This window comes from Nicotiana tabacum, chromosome 2, assembly GCF_000715075.1.
Source record: "Nicotiana tabacum cultivar K326 chromosome 2, ASM71507v2, whole genome shotgun sequence".
Classification (NCBI taxonomy): domain Eukaryota; kingdom Viridiplantae; phylum Streptophyta; class Magnoliopsida; order Solanales; family Solanaceae; genus Nicotiana; species Nicotiana tabacum.
In genome coordinates this window covers 126,715,560-126,730,028 of record NC_134081.1, presented here as the reverse complement: position 1 = coordinate 126,730,028, position 14,469 = coordinate 126,715,560, and the positions used below count along the sequence as shown (strand labels likewise).

The following is a 14,469-nucleotide window of genomic DNA, read 5'->3' as shown; positions in this document are numbered from 1 at the left end:
TAGACACCCCTTTCGACCATATGCCGAGCCTTTACGTAAGAGATAACCCTATTGGTAGAATGGTCGAGATTCCCTCTCCACTCTAATCGAGGCAACCCCTGCAAGGCTAAGGTCACCGTCTTGGCATAATAATCTAATATAGCATGATAAGGTGACAGCCAATCCATACCCAGTATGACATCAAAATCAACCATGTCGAGAAGTAGAAGATCTACACGAGTCTCAAGACTCCCAATGGTGACCACACACGAACGATAAATACGATCTGCAACAATAACATCTCCCACTGGCGTGGACACATATACAGGAGCACTCAAGGAATCACAGGGCACAACCAAATAGGAAGCAAAATGGGATGACACATAGAAGTAAGTAGATCCCGGATCAAATAGAACTGAAGCATCTCTACTACAAACTGAAACAGTACCTATGATAACAACGTCAGATGACTCAGCCTCAGGCCTGGCTGGGAAAGCATAACACCGGGGATAGGCCCCACCACCCTGAACTATGTCCCCGGGACGGCCTCTAGCTGGCTGGTCTTCACCTCTAATGGCCTGACCTCCACCTCTAACTGTCTGGCCCCAACCTCTGGCTGCCTGACCCCTGCCTCTGGTTGGCTGAGCAGATGGTGCAGCAAATGGTGTCGGAACCATGGCACAAGAACTCTGATGCTATGAGCTGCCCGTTACCCTAGGGCAAAATCTGGCAATGTGCCTCAGATCACCACAAGTATAATATAACCTCGGCTGCTATGACTGCTGACCTTGAAACTGACCCTGTCGACCTGAATAACCACCCTGATAACTCTGGAGTGGAGGTGCACAAATAGGAGCTGGTGGTGCACTGTAGGCTAGCTAGTCGGAATAATGCATCTGAGGGCCACGACCACCTGAGGCACCATGGGATGCCCGGAGCGCTGAATGAAATGGCCTGGGAAAATGGCCTCTACCAAAAGTACTCCTGCCTCTAGATGAGGCACCACTGAACTAACTGGAATGACGAGGCCTCTTGTCAGACCCCTGACCTCCCTGAGTAAGAACCATCTCGACTCGTTTGGCGACATTAGCAGCCGCCTGAAAAGAAATATCACTCCCAGTCTCCTTAGCCATCTGCAATCTGATAGGCTGAGCAAGTCCATCAATAAACCTCCTCACCCTCTCTCTCGGTGGGAAGCAGAAGAATGACATGACGGACCAAATCCACAAAACGGGTCTCATACTGAGTAACCGTCATACCGCCCTGCTGGAGACGCTCAAAATGATGGCGACGCTCCTCCCTCAATGTGATAGGCAGAAACTTCTCTATGAAGAGCTGAGAGAACTGGTCCCAAGTAAGAGCAGGCTACCCAGATGGTCTGGTCAACAAGTAATCTCTCCACCATTTCTTGGTGGAACCAGTCATTTGAAATACAGCAAAATCGACCCCATTGGTCTCCACTATACCCATGTTCCGTAGAACCTCTTGACAGCTGTCAAGATACTCCTGGGGGTCCTCTGAAGGGGCACCACTGAAGTGAACAGGAAAGAGCTTGGTAAACCTATCCAATCTCTATAAAGCCTCAGAAGACATAGCTGGCCCATCTCCGACCTGTGCCGCAATAACCGGCTGAACTAATACGACTGGCTGAGCTGCTGGAGCCTAATACTGGGGAGTGGTAGGAGTCTGGGCTCCTCCTCCAGCCTGAGAGAATGCTGGTGCCATTGGAAATGTGCCAGTCTGGGCCACACTCTCCATAAGGCCTACCAAACGGACCAAAGCGTCCTGAAGTACTGGGGTAGCAATGAACCCCTCCGGAACCTGAGCTGGTCTGATAGGAACAGTTTGAGCTGGAATCTCCTCGCCAATCTCTATCTAAGGCTCCACTGCTGGGGCTGCTGTTCGGACCCTAGGTTGAGCCCTGCCCCTGCCTCGGCCTCTGGCATGACCTCGGCCTCGACCTCTGCCCCGCGTAGGAGCTATCACTGGAGGCTCTGGCTGCTGCTCAACTGAGGAAGCGGTACGTGTTCTCGCCATCTGCAAAAGAATAAGAGTAGAAGAGTTCAATCAGTATTGCGAAAGCAAAAATCGCACGACAATGAAGAATAGAAGTGAAACTTGTTCCTAAACTTCATAGCCTCTGGAAGATAAGCACAGACGTCTCCGAACCGATCCTCCAGACTCTACTAAGCTTGCTCGTGAATCGTGAGACCTAAGCAACCTAGTGCTCTGATACCAACTGTCACGACCCGAAATTTCTCACCGACGGGACCGTGATGACGCCTAACATTTCACTTGCCAAGCAAGCCAACGTTAGAGAATCATTAAACCAATTCCTTATTTTCATTCATTAAGTAACAATAATTAACTAAAATAAAATATAATAAGTGCGGAATATCATAAAAACTGTATTAATTACTACCACCCGGATCTGGAGTCACGATTCACGAGCATTCTAGAATTTACTACAAGTAATAGTCTGAAAGAAATACAACTGTCTGAATAAAAAAAACAGTAGAACAGAAATGATAGACGGGGACTTCAAGGTCTGTGGACGCCGACAGATCTACCTTGAGTCTCCGGACAGCGGACCAATAGCAAAATCTCGATCAACCAGAGCCGGTATCAAAATCTGCACAGAAAGTGCAGAGTGCAGCATCAGTACAACCGACCCCATGTACTGGTAAGTGTCGAGCCTAACCTCGACGAAGTAGTGACGAGGCTAAGGCAAGGCACCTACAATCAACCTGTACAATTTAACAGTGTATACACAAATAACAGGTATGAAGAACTAAACAGGAAATGTCGGGAGGGGAAAACATAATGATGGTAATACAAGATAAAGAACAACAACAGAATGATCACCGGAGCAGTCAACATACCTTGAATCAACAGGAATAGTGAATACAGTAAGAAAAAATGCACGGAATCACCCTTCGTGCTTTTACTCTCAATCTCACCATAAAATTAATAGAAGCGGCACGGCATCACCCTTCGTGCATTAACTCTCATATCATAGCACGTCATCACCCTTCGTGCATTAACACTCACAATATGGCACGGCATCACCCTTCGTGCATTAGCACTCACAATATGGCACGGTATCACCCTTTGTGCATTAACACTCACAATATGGCACGGCATCACCCTTCGTGCATTAATACTCACAATATGGCACGGCATCACCCTTCGTGCATTAACACTCACAATATGGCACGGCATCACCCTTCGTGCATTAACACTCTCCCTTACCATAATGCAATGCATAAATAACAACAGGGAGATAGAATAACAAGTACAAACCGTACTTCAACATTTGGTTCCATAATATCAATCTCAACTTGAAATAAAAACTCAATTATCACCAGAAAATCCGTAAACATAATAAGAACGATAATTTGGATAACACTAGTATAACATATAGCAATTGGGCATAGGAATGAGACAATGTCAGAAAAACAGAGAAACATGGAAAAACAGGTAAATTGGTCGCGCATTGGTACTCGTCACCTCACATATATGCCGCTCACATGAATTTCACTTAGCAATTAATCTAAGGTTCCTAATTCCCTCAAGTCAGGGTTAGACATAACACTTACCTCGCTCCAAAGGCCACTTAATCCTCAATCACAACCTTTCCTTTGGAATTCACCTCCAAACTACTCGTATCTATTCAAAAATGACTCAATAATATCAAATATTGCTAAAGGAATCAATTATATTGAATAAATTAAATTTCCCAAATTTTCCTCCAAAAAGTAGAAAAATCGACTCCGGGCCCGCTTGGTTAAAACCCGAGGTTCGGACCAAAATCCTTTTACCCATTCACCCCCGAGCCCGAATATGTAATTAGTTTTGGAATCGACCTCAAATTGAGGTCTAAATCCCCAAATTCCAGAAATTCCTATTTTCTACCCTAACCCCTAATTCTACCGTAAAAACTCTAGATGTTTGGTTGATAATTCAAGGAATGTAATGGGTAATTGAAAGAAAATGGTTTAGAATCTCTTATCAACATATTGGGGAAGAAAATGACTCTTGAAAATCTCCTCTACCCGTTTGGTTCTTGAAAAATATTGAAGAAATGGCTTAAACCCGTGTTTGACTCTGTTTTATGCACTGGGCGACAGTGTGCATCGCGTTCGCGAGGCCACTGTCGCGTTCGCGAAAGGTACTGGCTGCCAAGCCTTCGCGTTCGCGAGATGTTGCTCGCATTCGCGATGGTTACGCTCCCCTGGCCTTCGTGTTCGTGAGACGTTGCTCGCGTTCGCGATGAAAGAACGACCAACCCTCCCCCAGGTCCCCAAGTGCTTCACGTTCGCGATGAGCAGGTCGCATTCGCGAAGGGTAAATCCCCATCACTTCGCGTTCGTGACCAGGCCTTTGCGTTTGCGAAGAAGGATTCTCAGCCTCACCGGATTACTCTTCACGTTCGCGAGAGTACCTTCGCGAACGCGAAGAGGGACATGCCAGAACATAGATTCTGCAGAAAAACCAGATTTCCAAAGTCCAAAACATCCCGTGGCCTATCCGAAACTCACCCGAGCCCTCGGAGCTCTAAACCAAACATGCACACAAGTCTAAAAACATCATACAAATTTGCTCGCGCGATCAAATCGCCAAAATAACACCTAGAACTCTAAATTTAGCACCAATTCAAATGAAATTCTCAAGAACACTTTAAAATCCATAACTTCTCAACTGGACGTCCGAATCATGTCAAATCAACTCCGTTTCTCACCAAATTTCACAGAAATATCTTAAATATCGTACTGAACCTGTACCGGGCTCCGGGACTAAAATACGGACCCGATACTAACAATGCCAAATATCAACCAATTCTTAAAAACAAATAATTTCCAAACTTTTAATTTTCATAAAAAATTCATAACTCAAGCTAGGGACCTCCAAATTCGATTTCGGGCATACGCCCAGGTCCCATAATTCGATACGGACCCACTGGGACTATCAAAGTATGGATCCGGGCCCGTTTACCAAAAATATTGACCGAAGTCAACTAAAATTAACTTTTAAGGCAAAAATTCTTAGTTTCATTAGTTTTCAACATAAAAGCTTTTCGGAAACCTGCCTGGACTGCGCACACAAATCGAGGAGGGTAAAAATGACATTTTTAAGGCTTAAGAGCACCGATTCGAGTTCTAAAACATAAGATGATTTTTTGGATCATCACATTATTTGGTCACTTAGCCTAATCCACATAATTTAAGTTCGGCTGGGACCCACAGTTGTGGACCTCGAAGAGTGCCTAACACCTTCTTTTTGAGGTAATTTGAGCCCTTACCTGATCTTTGGTGGCGTTGACTAGTCAAACAGAGTTATCTGCACAATAGGTGCCCTAACGCACCTTAAAAATAGTTAGGTAGCGACTCTTCTTTTAGCACTCTATCTACCACTCTAAAAAAGAGTTGTCACGACGTCGAAATCCGCTTTCGCGAGAAAACGGGGCGCGACAAGGGTGGTGGAACATTGAGTGCTAAGATCATCAACAACCCTAGTGTTCAAAGTAAGAAAAAAAAAGGTACATCTTAAGTTGCCCGCTAGATTTGAGGAAATACTCAATATCTATAAGGAAGATGAATCCACCGGGATATACCAATATTAATGGTGTTGAATACAACAATGTTACCAACTTCTGGATGAAACAGGAAGGAATGTCGAGCAGCGGGAACTCTCTTCTCAATCAGAAGAGGAGTTCAAACAACAGAAACACTAGTATGAGCTTCATATCTTGGAACTGTCATGCGGGCAGGAAATACTGATTTTAGAAGAACTTTTAGATCAATGCTTGACTACCATAAACCCAACGTGGTCGCACTATTGGAAACCAGGTTAGCAGATCATCACAACATAATGGAAGACTTTGAATTTTCAGGAATAGCTCAAGTGCCAACACAAGGCAACTCGGGAGGAATGACACTCGTGTGGAACATCGATGAGGTTAATGTGGATCAAATAGGAGGGGCAAACCAAGAGATCCACGCAATGGTTAAGGTAAACAATTTTCCAAAAGTTTGGCTTTGTTCAGTTATCTATGCAAGCAGCTTACTAGAAGAAAGATTAATTATATGGAATAACTTAAAAACTGTTGCTAACAATTTGAAAAGGCCTTGGCTAGTACTAGGAGACTTTAATGAAGTTACTAGGGCTAGCGAGAAGTTTGAGGGCTTACATGTTAGTATTAATAGAATATCTAAGTTTATCGATTACCTCGACCATTGCAAGCTAGTAGACTTAGGTTTTAAAGGTCCCAAGTATACCTAGACTAATAAAAGGAAAAAAAGCAACACCTTGATCATGGAAAGATTGGATAGATTTATAGCCAACGGAGATTGGATCAATATTTTTCAAGAAGCTTGTGTAAAATACCTAACAAGAACCCACTCGGATCATTGTACTCATTGCCCCAACCAATTAGAATTCTTGAAAAGACCCAGTAGAAACAACAACATTTTCATATTAGAAACTATGTGGCTATCACACCCAACCTTTAAGGGACTAGTGCATGAATCCTGGATCAACAAACTAGATATAACAACTGCTATTGACAACTTCACTAATAAGGCCATCACATGGAATAAGGATACATTTAGAAATATCTTTAAAAAAATAACAAAATCCTTGCTAGGTTAGATGGTATTCAAAAATCCTCTAATTACACTACAAATACATTCCTCTCTAACCTTGAATGTGAGCTTATTGATGAATACCAAAAAATCCTCAAACTTGAGGAAGAATTTTGAATATATATATATATATATATATGCGCCTGCGCATGCTACTCTTAGCCTTCATGATCATGAACTCCTCATCAGAGAGCCCTCAGAAAGTGAAACTAAGGAAGCCCTTTCTTTTAAGCCTCTAAAAGCACTAGGCCAGGATGAGCTTCACCCATTTTTCTACCGAAAGTTTTGGGGGAGAAACAAATAACCTCTTAATTAGCTTCTTCAAGGATTCCTTTAAGAACAAAAAAATGACTGAAAATATGAATAATATCTTCATATGTTTAATTCCTAAAAATCAAAATGCAGAATCCTTGAAGCAATTTAGGCCCATTAGCCTTTGTAACACTGCCTATAAAGTTGTTACAAAAATTATTGTTAATAGAATCAAGCCCCTTATTAATAAAATATCCATCAGACCCAAACCAGTTTCATAAAAGGAAGAAGGGCTTCAGATAATGCCACAATAGTTCATGAAGTTCTGAATTTGTTTAACAATACTAAGGGGAAAAAGGGAAAAATCATGGTAAAAGTTGATTTAGAAAAAGCTTTTGACAAGCTACAATGGTCCTTTGTTAGATTCTTCCTAATATTTCTAAACTTTCCTAAGGACTTGATTGAACTCATAATATCCTATATATCTTCCACCTCTACCTCTATTCTCATTAACGAATCAAAAACTAATTTTTTCAATCCAACTAGGGGTATTAGGTAAGGAAACCCCTTGTCTCCCTATATATTTATAATTTGTATGGAAATGTTATCTAGACTTATTAACCATGAGGTAGACTGCTGCAGATGGGACCCAATAGTCTTATAAATAATGGCCCCCAACTGTCTCATTTATTCTTTGCTGACGACCTCATTCCTTTGATGGAGGCCAATCGGAAAAGCTGTGATTCCCTCATGGATACTCTCAACAAGTTCTGCACCTTTTCTGGCCAATCCATCAACTTCAACAAATCCAGGGTAATTTTCTCAAAAAGTACACCGCCTGATAAACGAGCTTTGTTTATCAATTGTCTTAACATCAAAATTTCGACTACCTTAGGAAAATACCTAGGGTTCCCTATGACAAATTCAAGATTCTACAAAAAAGATTTTTAATATATTATAGACAGGCTAAACAACACGCTTAAGGGTTGAAAAACTCATTTCCTAAACCTAGCGGGAAGAACCACTCTTATTAAATCCTCCCTTGTAGCCATCCCCAACCACACTATGCAAATCTTTAGCCTTCCTAAAGCCTCCCTAAATAAGATCGACTCTATCCAACGGAACATCTTATGGGGTAGTACGGAGGAGAAAAGGAATGCCATCTCCTAAAATGGAATAAAGTCACCAAGCCAAAAAGCAAGGGGCACTTAGGCCTATATAAAGCCCACTGGAAGAATGATGCCCTCAGTGTTAGCATGACATGGAGATACTATAGCAATAAGGAGGACGTATGGGTCAAGTGTTGCGCAATAAGTATGGTAGCAGAGTCACTACGAACAACAGGATTAATCCTAGTTCATCTACATCTCATATAGGGAAAAATATTTGTAAAGGGCTTAAGGTATGCGAGAAAGGTACCAAATGGCTCATAGGAAATGGCGCAAATATTAACCTTTGGGATAGACAATGGATTAGTCACGGGGACACCCTCAGACAATTTATCCGGGGACCCCTCAATAAAGAAGAATTAGACATGAACGTAATTTCCATTATAGAGAATGGCCACTTCAACCTATCAAAATTATATTTCGAACTGAAAATATCAGTCTAAAAATTCATAGTACTTATATCAAGCAATTTCAACCAAGTACATCCAAAATCACCTAAAATTCTCCTGGCCATAACTCCTTCTCCATCAAGGCTGCCTATGCTGTTACCTCAAAACAAGACAACACTGATATGGATAATAATCTAGACTACACTTGCATTTGAAAATGTAATGCCCTTAACAAATTAAAATATTTTATATGGCTTCTTGTCCTAAACAGACTCCCAATTGCCGCACTTTTGTCAAAACTCAAAACGCAATATCTGCCCTATTGACACGTGCAGTATTTGTGGATTGAAAAAATAGGACACCAAGCATATCATATTTGGATGTACTTATTCAAAGGTAATATGGGAGCAATTCCACATAAAGCATAACTATCCACAATGCTTGGACAATGAGCTCACCATCTTCAACTGGCTGAAATATCAACTGAAATAAAAAAAAGTTCTTCAACCAATACATCAGTTGGCCAGTTTTTCTACCTTTCCTTCTTTGGTATATCTGGACCACTAGAAATGGAAGGATTTTTCAAAGGAAACAACTCATATCCTAACATTAGCCATGTAATAAATAGTGCCTATGAATTCTTTTTTATAGGCAAATTAATTACTCATTTCAGGATTTTTAAAATCATAATTTCCTTCAATTAAATAGTAAGAGATAGACTTTATAAAGTAAATGATAGTATTTTGACAACTATAATACTGAACAACCCATAATCACCCCCAAAACCCGGTGTCACAAGTACATGAACATCGACTAGGAAATATTTTAAAAATACAACATCTGTTTGGAGATACAATTAGACATGAGAGGGTAGATAATTTCGATGGAGACTCTGTGCGTGCTGTAGACTTGTAACGTGGAATGCAGCTCATCTAAGTCCCCGCAATAACCGCGCCTCTACGCCCACAAGGCTACTAGACATATATGCACCTGCACAAAAATATGCAGCAAGTGTAGTATAAGTACGTAAATCAACGCATACCCAGTAAGTATCCAGCCTAACCTAGAAGAAGTAGTGACAAGGGGTCGACTCCGACACTTACTATGGGCTAACAAATAAAAAAAAGTGCCGATATTATATTTAAGCATGGGGTACATAACATAGCTGAAAATTCAATAAATTGAAATAATCAACAATTCTTTTTTTTACTAATAGAAATTCCCAAATTCCTTTTTCATCATTTAACAATTCATACCTCAAGCCAATAGAGTAAATGTAAATTATTTATTAGTTCTAAAGAGTTATCATGCGCAAGTCACGTTGAGGTCGTACGGACCGATCCAACATATAAATATAAAAGGTGCACTGCCGAGGATCGAACGACACGAACCATAGATGCATCTATCTGCTACCGAGGCATTCGACCCGCTCCACAAAAGAGAAAATACATTTAAAATAATCAATTCAAGATCTATAAAGGGGCAATTATTCAAGGAAATACCAATTCTTATTAACGATAAAAAAAATGAAGTTTAACCTTTTACAATTCCTTTATCAAGTTTCAATATATTTTAAGCAGTTAAATTAACAAGTAGGGTACAAACATCGCAAGTATAACATGATTTGGGTCCTAGACTACCCGGACATAAGCATAATAGTAGTTACGCACGGACTTTCATCACCTCGTGCGTACATAGCCCCCACAAATAGAAGCACATAATAATGTGATTCACCTATGGGGTTAATTCCCTCTTACAAGTTTAGAAAGGATACTTACCTCGCTCCGAAATTTCATAACCGGCTCACAAGCTTTTCAAATAACTCAACCGATGCCCAACACTCCAAAACTAGTCAATAAATATGCAAATCCATAAATATATACTCTAATACTCATTATAATCATATTTACAACAATTTCCAACTCCGTTCGAAAAGTCGATAAAATCACCCTCGGGCCCACGTGCCCGGATTCCGAAATTTTTCAAAGATAAACATTACCCATGGCATCACGAACTCAAATATATAATTTACTCTCAATTCCATGCCCAAATTCGTGGTCAAAATCCAAAAATATAAATTTCTAGGGTTTTCTTCAAAATCCCAAATTTCTATAAATTTTCATGTCTAAATCCATGTATAAACCTTGTATGTAACTCACAACTAGTAGAAATCATACTTACATCGTGCTTGATGATGAAATTCCCTCTTCAAAAGCTCCAAAAATCTCCCAGGCCGTGGGAAAAATGGGTGAAATGAACCCAAACCCCACTTTAAAAACATTTTGCCCAACCCAGGTTCGCCCTTCTTCGCGTTCGCGGCATGACCATCGCCCTCCTCTTGACAAGGATCATTACCCCATTATGAACCAAATAACGATATTTACTTTTTTTTTAATTATGCCTCATATAATCCGATCGCACTTATCCCAGGTCCAATAATCTCGTCTCACCCAGTATAAGTTGTTCAGGCAATAATCTATCTTAGACACTGCCAAAAGTCTCATATGATGCCACAATGTGCCAACAAGTTACAAACTCGCATGTGATACATAAGGAAAAATGAACTCTGGAAAGAACTGCTCAACCCACGTGACTAATTAAACAACCGAAAAGATGTTATGAACCTTCCTTAGAAATGAGACACAAAACACACAAGAATAGCTATGGGAAACTGTACTCAACGTCACACTATTGCGGCGTATAACCCGATCCATACATGATACCGTTGCGGCGTGCAACCTGATCCAACCATGATACCCATGGCGGCATGCCACCCGATCCAAACAACATACCCGTGGCGGCGTGCCACCCGATCCACACATAATAATCTAAAGAAAACACACATCGAGCCGTAACGCTTATACTCACGAAATGCCCGAATATCAACCATAAGCACGCCAAGTGCATAATACAAATCCTGGGGAGATGGGTAGCGTCACACGCTACAAAACTCAAGAACAACTAAGGTGCGATATATGATCTGCATCTCAAGAGCCATCCTGCTCACATAACACCACCTCTATGCGGGACCTCAACACATTGTACAAATAATCAATCTGTCTCACAACCCACACGGCACAATAGAGTATTACATGAAATAGCTGACGACAGAAATAACATCCAAGGCCCGAAGATTCCTTCGTAAAAAATGCTAAGCTAAAATGAACACATCCGGCCTGATATAGAGTGCACATTCACATCTAGACCCATCCACGGACCTCAAGCCGATTCTGATCGTACTGCACTAAGCTAATAACCTTCCAAGGATCCACAACAACCCTATTCATGACACATAAGAACAGTTGTCCAATCCGGAACAAACTTCAACAGTTCACAACCAGATGAATAGAGCACCTCCCAGGCCTAAGCTCTCACATTAGCGATAAGACCATAATCTCCATACTTGGTTTCAATCTTTAATCAATCAAGTGACTATATGTCACTCATATAATCTTCCTGTGGGATATTCTCCAATGACCTTCCGCACCATATAACAAGTCTGTACATCCATTCCACCGACCACACTAATGTTATAAAGCAAATCAAGAATCCACAATCAGTACACAAAGCCTCTTACACAGGACACTGATCTCAGGTGACGCTAAAGACAATACCATCTTACTCTAACCATCTGAATCATTTCTTGCTCATCCGATCTCGTGAAATTCTTGTCAACACCAAACTGCAAACTTGATTCTCAACTTCCAATTCCCACGTCGCTCACTACACCTAACATACCAATACACGAGAGTATAAAAAAGAATTCATCATAACTCCTGAACCACTAGTAGAATAAACCTTTTATCATAAAGAAACCTCTTACTTAGCTCATTTCAGAAGAACCAATACAATGCAACTAAATTCTCAAACCGCGGGAACACAAACCTCATGTCGCGATCTAAATCGCCATGACTCTTCCGGAATCCATTTACTCAACCTAGTCCTTAGAACCAAATACCTCCCAAATCAATCGAATTACGATGACTGTCAAGCCTCGCACGTACCTCCACAAACCACATATATAACTTAACATGCTGAGGGAACTGATCACGACCATAATCATGTCGATTCAACCATTATTAGCCGACCCATCTTCTTCCAATTTATTCTCAACTTGTCCTAGAAATAATAATAGCTCAATTCATTAATGTAATGAAACCCAACAACACTTATTTCGAGTGACCCAATCCACGAGACCACATCGTCTCAACACCCATGAACCATCTCATATTCTCCTTACGCGCACCATAGCATCACCAACTGGTACACCCGTTCTGCAAGACCTTCCGTGAATCCGAAGCTATTTATTCCCTTCCTCCAATACTGCACCGCATACCCAATGATAACATAGAACATTCCAAGACCCTTTTCATAGTCCACAACAAAAGCTCGATACTTAACCCTACTACGGACTCGAAATCCTTAGACACCGCACTTTGAATTTTTGAACCTACTAGAACCGTTGTTGAGGGTCACCCACTCTGACTTGTCCCCAAATATGATCAAACTCCAAGGCCCTGCTATCACATGAACACCTTCTCAAAGAAGCACCCGGCTGACTCACTTTCCTTGTATATCAAATCTACACGAAGCATAAATTCTGAGTCTTCCCAAAGCCTAAACATGAATCGATAAGGCCAAATATAGCACATATTCCTCAAATCCTTTGCTCAAATTACCACTGATGTTTTCTTTCCTTAGTCATAATAACTCACCAATATGCCGATAACCAAAAATCTCACAAGTAGACAACAATGCAACCCAATCGTAGATGGTGGGGCTCTCCCACTTAGCTTGAAGCTATAATTTCATAACCCTGGAACCTACCAAGATTCCTTCTTCTTCATTGACATGACCTCTCACAATCGACCCGCCAAATTCCTCGAAATCTTCATGTTAACCATTTGATGAACACTCTGAATCACTAGATGCATTTACATATTCGACCTCTTACCGGATAGCCAGTAAAATTCTTTCCTAGAAGCTTCATCAACACTACGCAACCACTAACCTGCTCATAGAAGATATCCCACCTGTGGAAATTCCATGCCGACCTCTTTCAACAACGCTGTAGCGAGTACAATTATTACAAAACCAATAAACTATTCTGAGCCCGTGCCCCTCCACCAGCTGTGCAAGTCCGTTCACTCCCCATTGACATCAACTACATGTGCGACGATACACTCTGATCTGAAGTCATGTTGCATCTCTCTTCATATCAAGCAACTCCTTCCTGTCGTATCACAATCTTCCTCAGTATAGTAGCCAATATTCCAAATTAGTCCGTAGACCTAGTCATGTCCACCATAAGTCCCAAATCACTCTAAACTTTCCTCAAGGCGTGTAGCTATCCTACTACAAAACCCATATGATATTCTGCCACTCTCACACTTTGGTCAAACCCTCTCCTTTAAGCAACTTCTCGACTTTTGCTTTTCATACTTGACCTTCTTGCATTTCAACCATCGCAAAACACCTCCCACATGTCCTTTCTCATCCTTCGTTGCCCAATTGTTGCCTCATATCCGAATTCATCCATGTAGCTTTTGAACTAATAAATTACCACCAACTCTAAGCCTCCTAGAAGATCATCCATCTCGAGCCATCAACATTAGAAATACCCATTCGATTCCAAAATTGCTACACTCCGCTATCTCTGACAACCGTTTCTCAGGCACCATTCCACAATACCCTGCCCCAAAGGCAATTCGATAGACCATAACACCGACGATCCTTAATGCATTCAACAAGGACAACGATGATACATCATAGATGAGAATTCCACCATGCTCGAAAATACCATGTCTCGTTATTCCATCAACCCAAACCTGAACATTCTTAGTCCGATTGCCTTTCCTCCGCTGGAAATAAAACACTGAACCTCTGAATCATACACGGGGAAAACCTCCCTTCAAATCCTTCACTGCCCCCAGCACATAGACAAGCATCCTACCATCACATCAATATTTCGCGATGAAGACTCATGAACCTCATAGAAACCCATGCATAACCTCGAAACCATAAAAAATACGGCTG

At 41.3% G+C, this 14,469-nt stretch overlaps 1 protein-coding gene across 1 annotated transcript; it reads left to right on the top strand.

Annotated features, from left to right (window-relative positions):
• The first annotated feature begins 5,739 nt into the window (after positions 1-5,739).
• Positions 5,740-6,261, top strand: LOC142167957 (uncharacterized). The gene has a single exon (XM_075228601.1). It carries the CDS (start codon positions 5,740-5,742, stop codon positions 6,259-6,261), a length of 522 nt encoding a protein of 173 aa, XP_075084702.1.
• The last annotated feature ends 8,208 nt before the right edge of the window (positions 6,262-14,469 follow it).

What these genes read in the sequence shown, in the direction of transcription:
- LOC142167957 (XM_075228601.1), top strand. Translation starts at nt 5,740, where the DNA reads ATGCGGGCAGGAAATACTGATTTTAGAAGAACTTTTAGATCAATGCTT.